This window comes from Podarcis muralis, chromosome 16 (genome assembly GCF_964188315.1).
Source record: "Podarcis muralis chromosome 16, rPodMur119.hap1.1, whole genome shotgun sequence".
In the NCBI taxonomy this organism is placed as follows: domain Eukaryota; kingdom Metazoa; phylum Chordata; class Lepidosauria; order Squamata; family Lacertidae; genus Podarcis; species Podarcis muralis.
In genome coordinates, this window is record NC_135670.1 from 29,388,174 (window position 1) to 29,396,113 (window position 7,940).

The following is a 7,940-nucleotide window of genomic DNA, read 5'->3' on the forward strand; positions in this document are numbered from 1 at the left end:
TAGGACCTGAGAGTTGTTGTTTAGTTGTTTAGTCGTCTCCGACTCTTCGTGACCCCCTGGACCAGAGCACGCCAGGCACTCCTGTCTTTCACTGCCTCCCGCAGTTTGGTCAAACTCATGCTGGTAGCTTCGAGAACACTGTCCAACCATCTCTTCCTCTGTCGTCCCCTTTTCCTTATGCCCTCACTCTTTCCAAACACCAGGGTCTTTTCCAGGGAGTCTTCTCTTCTCATGAGGTGGCCAAAGTATTGGAGCCTCAGCTTCAAGATCTGTCCTTCCAGTGAGCACTCAGGGCTGATTTCCTTCAGAATGGAGAGGTTTGTTCTTCTTGCAGTCCATGGGACTCTCCTCCAGCACCATAATTCAAAATCATCAATTCTTTGGCGATCAGCCTTCTTTATGGTCCAGCTCTTAGTTCCATACATCACTACTGGGAAAACCACAGCTTTAACTATACAGACCTTTGTTGGCAAGGTGATGTCTCTGCTTTTTAAGATGCTGTCTAGGACCTGAGAGATCAGGGTTCAAATCCCCACTCAGTCATGAAGCTAACTGCGTGACCTTGGCCAAGTCCAACCTTCTTAACCTACCTCACAGGGTCATTGTAGATATTAACTGAGATGGTGGGGTGGTCTGTGAACCATGGACTCCTTGGAGAAAAAGGGCAGGATATGAATGCAATAAATGAGCTCTTCTGCTTACCTGCTACAGGGGCCAGCCAGATGGAGATGTCAGTTGCCAGAGATCTCCACATGGTCACAATTGGACCCGTGCCAATAGCAAACGAGCCTGGCTAATTTCTTACACTGGACTGAGGGCACTGTCTAGGCCTGGCAAACCCTATCCATAGCACCCTCAGTTCCATGACAGAAGAAAGCAGATAGATACCGTATTTTTCGCTCTATAAGATGCACTTTCCCCCCTCCAAAAATTAAGGGGAAATGTGTGTCGCTCTTATGGAGCAAATGCAGGCTCCATGGCTTCAGCGACAGCAACGCAAAGCCTCTGGAGTGCAGCGGGAGCTCCCACTGCGCTCCGGAGGCTTCGCGTTGCTTTCGCTGAAGCCTGGAGAGCGAGAGGGGTCGGTGCGCACCGATCCCTCTTGCTCTCCTGGCTTCGCTTTGCTGGAGAGGAGCTGCACAGCTTTCCCTCTCTGCGCAGCGCCCCTTCAGCGAAGCGGGAGGAGAAATGGAAGGGGCTCCGTTTCTCCTGCCGCTTCGCTTAAGGGGTGCTGTGCAGAGAGGGAAAGAATTTTTTTTCTTGTTCTCCCCCTCTAAAACTAGGTGCATCTTATGGTCGGGTGCGTCCTATAGAGCGAAAAATACGGTAAGTGTAGTACATAAGTACACCTTGACACTTTGAAAGCATTCTCATCAAAAGTCACACTAATTTTCTTTAAGGCATCCTCTCCCCGCCCCCCAGGGATAGACGATATCAAGAACACAGACTGCATCTGATACGTTAAAAACTTAATCATTTTCCTTTCACTTGCTAAAACATCTGTGTTCACCTATCCTCTTCGGAACTGGTACCTTTTTTTCGCACTTTGCAAACCATGAAAACTTGCCACTTTTTGAAGGCCCAACACAAGATATTACTCAGACACCAAAGAGGACCATGGCATAAACCAATGCCTCTGAGCATTTTCAGTCGGAATTCTTAGCGTGGTTAATAGTGCTCTTCAATATCAGCGACTTTGCCGGAGTCTTTTTTCGAAATCCACAAGTAACAGACCTCTAAAGCAGGCTTAACTCAAAAAGGGCAGCCCTGCTGGATCAGACTAAAGGTCTAATCTGGCATTCTGCTTCCTACAGTGTCTGAATAGATCATAAATGTGAGCTTCCCAGAGGCCAGCAGGGCATGAAAGTCCTAGCCGAGGGATGCCAACCCCTGCATTCTTCCAGGGAGGTCTTTGCCACATGACCCAACCTTTTCATTGCTGTGTATGTGTGTTTCAGAGTGGGGCCGGATCAGCCTTTACAACAAATTTCTAAAGGAGCTCTCAACTGCAGCATTATATATGAAATCACACAGAGATGCAACGTTAGAGCATGAAACCTCTTCCACAAAGCATGGGGCTTCCGGTTAAGTAAGCTTGCTTCATAGACCAACTATTCTAGGCTATTGACAAAGAGTGATTTGAAAAGGGTAAGACAATGAATGCTGCTCAGTGTTAAATAGTAGAACGGGCAGTGACAGAACTATGTACCCATCCAGAATAAATTGAGGACATATGCACCCTGGGAATTCCTTCCAACCTGCTCTAGCAGGGCTCTAGGTAAAGGGACCCCGACCATTAGGTCCAGTCGTGGATGACTCTGGGGTTGCGGTGCTCATCTCGCTTTATTGGCCGAGGGAGCCGGCGTACAGCTTCCGGGTCATGTGGCCAGCATGACTAAGCCACTTTTGGCGAACCAGAGCAGCGCACGGAAACACCGTTTACCTTCCCGCCAGAGTGGTACCTATTTATCTACTTGCACTGGCGTGCTTTCGAACTGCTAGGTGGGCAGGAGCTGGGACCGAACAACGGGAGCTCACCCCGTTGTGGGCATTCGAACCGCCGACCTTCTGATCAGCAAGCCCTAGGCTCTGTGGTTTAACCCACAGCGCCACCCGCATCCCTAGCAGGGCTCTAAAGCACCCCTAAACAACAGCAAGCTATCCTAACATTAAACCACCCTAAACACCAAAAGAAGTCGCACCAGCCTGTCTCCGCAGACCATCAGGTAAGGGGATATTTCTGAGACAAGGTAAATGATACAGTATCCAGCTGAACTTCTGCAGCATGTGGTAGGTGGGGTAGATTACTTCGCCCCTTTTTCCTCAAAACACACAGACATCCAATTTCCTGTCCTTCCAGATTAAAGCTCAACTCTCTGATGCCCTTGTCTCCCGTGCTGAATAAATGGACAGAGCAATGGTGACCCACTTTAGATGTTATTTAATCCAAGAAGACACCCCCCCCGAAAAAATCACTTATTTTTATTGATGCTGTATGCAAAGAACAAAGTTTAAAGCTGCAATCCTAACCCCACTTACCTGGGAAGTAAGACCTGATGAATTCAACAGAATTTACTTCTGAGTAGACATGGTCAGGACTGTGCTGTAAGCACTGCAGAAGCTCAGAAATCTGGGTGATGCACACCTGGTAAGGGGCTTTTAAAAAGTTATGCTCCGTGTCCTCAGACTATGCGCTTTCTTGTGTTCTGTGCATGGGGTAAATAATATTTAAATTGGGCCTGGTCTGATGCAATAAGGAGGTTTGCTATGCAACCCAATCAGCCTGTCTGGACCAGTGGAACCATTTATTCACATCCTATAATCTAATTCTCTCTGAATGACAAAGCAACGAGCCTTGGGAACCTCTCTGGTCAAACTCCACCCCAAGAGGAACAACAGCATTTTAAAAACTGTAGATCCTTTCTTTAGCCTGATACACATTCCCACTGTCTTCACCATACAATCAGGCGGTTACATATCAGAGCAAAGGTGGGGAACTGCATGTGACCCAGAGTCCAAATCATTATCTCCCTTATCACCTCCCCGCTTGCCCCAGGCCACATTTGACAGGAAGATGGGGCTGCCCCACCTGTTAATCACCAGACATCACAGTGGAAAGTGTCAAGGATCAACTGATGGTCTCCGGTCCTGTGAACTTAGTACTGTGAACAGCATTCTGCAAGTGCCAAGGATCAGCTGATTGCTGGAGCTTGCCAAGTCAGGTCACTGTCACACAGCCATTTGGGAATATAAGCAACATATACATACATACAGGGACGCGGGTGGCGCTGTGGGTTAAACCACAGAGCCTAGGGCTTGCTGATCAGAAGGTTGGCGGTTCGAATCCCCGCAATGGGGTGAGCTCCCGTTGCTCGGTCCCTGCTCCTGCCAACTTAGCAGTTCAAAAGCACGGCAAAAGTGCAAGTAGATAAATAGGTACCACTCCGGCGGGAAGGTAAACGGAGTTTCCATGCACTGCTAAGGTTCGCCAGAAGCGGCTTAGTCATGCTGGCCACATGACCCGGAAGCTGTACACCGGCTCCCTCGGCCACTAAAGCAAGATGAGCGCCGCAACCCCAGAGTCGGCAACGACTGGACCTAATGGTCAGGGGTCCCTTTACCTTTATACATACATACATACATACATACATACATACATACATACATAATGGCCAACTGATCATCAGGGTTTGTAAAGCCAAGGGCACAGTGCTTTGCAGTACCTGCAAACCCTGTTTCTGCTCAGCCACATCTTTACCTGCAACACACCTGATCAGGTATATGGGAGGTAGGTATGATCAAGGCTCAAACAACATGACCCCACTCCACCCCCCACAGGCCCTGTTTCCCACTGCTGTCATGGGGTATGATTATACTGCAGCAGTATGCTATTAACACCTACTTAAAGTAGCACAGAAAAGCTCTTTCCTTGCCCTGCTCCTTTCGCAAACTGTCAGATTAAGGGCTTGCAGTTGACATCTTGTAAAACTTACTTAGCTTAATGCAAAGAGCTCTATGGGGTTGCTTTGCTTTCCAAGCTGCACAAGTGCAGTAAAGACTTGCGCCAGCAGTTGTTTAGAGCTATCTTAGCCCAAAATGGCAACTAGACATCCCGTTTTGGCAACTGTAACCTTGGTTTAAGGAGCCATTTGGCACCTACCTTTGTATTTTATATATGTATATATATATGTATATGTATATGTATATGTATATGTATATGTATATGCAGGGACACGGGTGCCGCTGTGGGTTAAACCACAGAGCCTAGGGCTTGCCGATCAGAAGGTCGGTGGTTCAAATCCCCATGACAGGGTGAGCTCCCGTTGCTCGGTCCCTGCTCCTGCCAACCTAGCAGTTCGAAAGCACATCAAAGTGCAAGTAGATAAATAGTTACCACTCCGGCGGGAAGGTAAACGGCATTTCTGTGCACTGCTCTGGTTCGCCAGAAGCGGCTTAGTCATGCTGACCACATGACCCGGAAGATATAAGCCAGCTCCCTCGGCCAATAAAGCGAGGTGAGTGCCGCAACCCCAGAGTCGTTCACGACTGGACCTAATGGTGGGGGTCCCTTTACCTTTATATGTATACGTATATATTAGTTTCCAACACTGCATATGCTCAGAATCTTTCAGAGATTGCCCTGTGTGTCCCAAAGTATGGTCTGATCTCAGAGCACAGCCAGAAGGCATGAAGGGCCACTACTTTTCTAAAGCTAAGCCACCCTGGGTTCCATGATGGAAGTAAGATGGAAAGTAAATGCAAGGAAATAAAATAGGTAAAAATCTTACTCAGAGAAAGTCACGTTCACTGAACTGCACCCTGGAAACCCCTATCTGTTTCACACGAAGTGCGTGGGGTATGCCCAATGGATACCTCAGTAATAAAGAGAAGGGGCCACCACTCTGCAGATGCTCAGAGACCCTTCGGAGACAGATTGACAACCTGATTGAATGCAAAGCAGGGTCCTAGGTGTGTGCTGTGGAACACCCGTCAACTGCATCGGGGCTTCCTCAGCAATGAAGAAAGGAGTGACTCTACACATGCCCAGAGATCCCTCGGCTTCTCCGGAGCCCAACTGAGGATTCTGCACATGCTCTGAGTTCTTTAGGAGGAGAGGAGGTGTGTTTGTATGTGAAACCCCACACATGCCCAGATATCCCTTGACTTCTCCGGAGCCCAACCGTGGAGGGCTGCACATGCCCCGGGCCAACCCTACTCCTTTATGGGAGAACAGGTGTGTGTATGTGTGAAACTGCACATGCTCAGAGATCCCTCGAGCTGCACGTGCTCTGAGCCAACCCTACTCCTTTAGGGGGAGAACAGGTGTGGGTGGGTGTGAAACTCTGCACGTGCTCAGAGATTTCTCAGCTTCTCTGGAGCCCTAGCGTGAAGGGCTGCACATGCTCCAAGCCATCCCTAATTACGGTATTTAGGAGGAGAACAGGTGTGTGGGTGTGGAACTCTGCACATGCTCAGAGCTCCCTTGAGCTGCACATGCTCCAAGCCAACCCTAATTCTTTAGGAGGAGAACAGGTGTGTGTGAGATTGAGAAACTCTGCGCATGCTCAGAGATGCCTTGAGTTGCACATGCTCCGAATCAACCCTAATTCTTTAGGAAAACAGGTGTGTGGGTGTGGAACTCTGCACATGCTCAGAGCTCCCTTGAGCTGCACATGCTCCTACCCCTTTAGCAGGAGAACAGGTGTGCGCGGAACTCTGCACATGCTCAGCCCTCCCCCTGCTTCTCCGGGGCCTGCCCGAGAGGCGGGGCACATGCACAGAATCCGGGAGCACGCCCCCAGCGCCTTGGGCGTGGGGTGGGGTGCGTGGGTCGGCTCTCTGCACATGCTCTCGCACACCTTGCCCGAGAAGCCCCCGTCCCCCTCTGGCTCACCGCTGTGGTTGACCCAGGTCGGCTTCAGGAGCTTCATTTTCCTCCTCCTCCTCTTCTTCCTCCTCCTCCTCCTCCGCCTCCTCCCGCCGCTCGGGTGCCTGGGCCTCCGTGTTGAGGGCGGCTGCAGGTCGGGGCAGGCTCCGCGAGGCTGGCGAGGGAGCTGCGGGTGCTGGGGGCGGCGGAAGGCAGGCGAGGGCTGGGGAGTCGCTGCCGCCGCCGCCGCTGGCCTCACAGCCGGCGCCCCGCCGCCATGGGCTGCCACCCTCCTCCTGCGCTCGCCCCGCTCCCACCACCGGCCGCCGCCTCCTCCGCCGCCGCCGCCTCCTCACGGGAGCTCCATCCCGGCCGCCCGTCCCGCCAGCCGCCCCTTCTGCCTCCGCCCGGCAGCATCCCCCGCTCCCGGCGGCTCCCCGGCAACGCCGGAAGTCAGCGGAGGGCGACGACCTAAGCGGCCCGGCGGGAAACAAGAGGCGACGCCCAGGGAGGAGGCCGGGGCCCGGGGAGGGAAAGGGCGGCTGGGCTCGCTCGCTCGCTCGTGGGGACGGGGCGGTATCCAGCGTGGGGAAGAGGAGGAAGGGGAGAGCAGCTGCAGCCAGCTAGCTCCCTGGGCTCCCCTTTCCTGAGAGCGGGGTGGGCTGCTGGGGGGCAACCAGGGGTCCCTCCTGTGCTGTGTAGGATACAGGATTGTCCCTTATTCCAATTGGAAAATGCTGTTTATTTATTTATTTATTTATTTATTTCTCTCTTTCTCTCTGTCAAGTCGTGGGTCTTCGCCGCGTGTCTGGAAGGGTGTGTGAAAGGTCCAGAGGTTGCATCATTATCATCATCATCATTATTATTATTACAGATAGGTAGCCGTGTTGGTCTGCCATAGTCAAAACAAAAAAAATTCCTTCCAGTAGCACCTTAAAGACCAACTAAGTTAGTTCTTGGTATGAGCTTTCGTGTGCATGCACACTTCTTCAGATACACATGGTATGAGTGTATCTGAAGAAGTGTGCATGCACACGAAAGCTCATACCAAGAACTAACTTAGTTGGTCTTTAAGGTGCTACTGGAAGGATTTTTTTTTTGTTATTATTATTATTATTAAAGGTTCAGCCGTGATCGACTCTGGGGTTGCGGCGCCCATCTCACTTTATTTTTTCCCCTTAAAATTTTTCCCTTAAGGTTTTTTTCCCTTAAAATTTTTGGGGGCCCCCAAGAGAGTGGGGCCCTAAGCTATAGCTTGTTTAGCTTATACGTAAATCCGGCACTGGCTGGAGTGCAGTTAGGGGTCCCTCCTGTGCTGTATGATACAGGATTGTCCCTTACTCCAATTGGGAAATGCTGTCTCCTATTTATTTATTTCCCTCTCTTTCTTTCTCTCTGTCAAGTCGTGAGTCCTCTCCGCGTGTCTGGAAGGGTGTGTGAAAGGTCCGGAGATTGCATTATTATTATCAGTTTACAACGGGGCAGAAGCAGAGCCGGATTTAGGTTTGATGAGGCCCTAAGCTACTGAAGGGAATGGGGCCCTTTATATGTCCAGCTGTCCTTTGCCAGCAAC

At 50.8% G+C, this 7,940-nt stretch overlaps 1 protein-coding gene across 1 annotated transcript in view; it reads right to left on the reverse strand.

Moving 5' to 3' along the window:
• Positions 1-6,690, reverse strand: part of HIRA (histone cell cycle regulator) — a 58,800-nt gene extending 52,110 nt beyond the window's left edge. Inside the window, exon 1 of the mRNA XM_077920800.1 lies at positions 6,395-6,690. Coding sequence (XP_077776926.1) covers positions 6,395-6,431 — 37 coding nt within the window. The 5' untranslated portion in view covers positions 6,432-6,690. The remainder of the gene's footprint in view (positions 1-6,394) is intronic.
• Between the last annotated feature and the right edge of the window lie 1,250 nt (positions 6,691-7,940).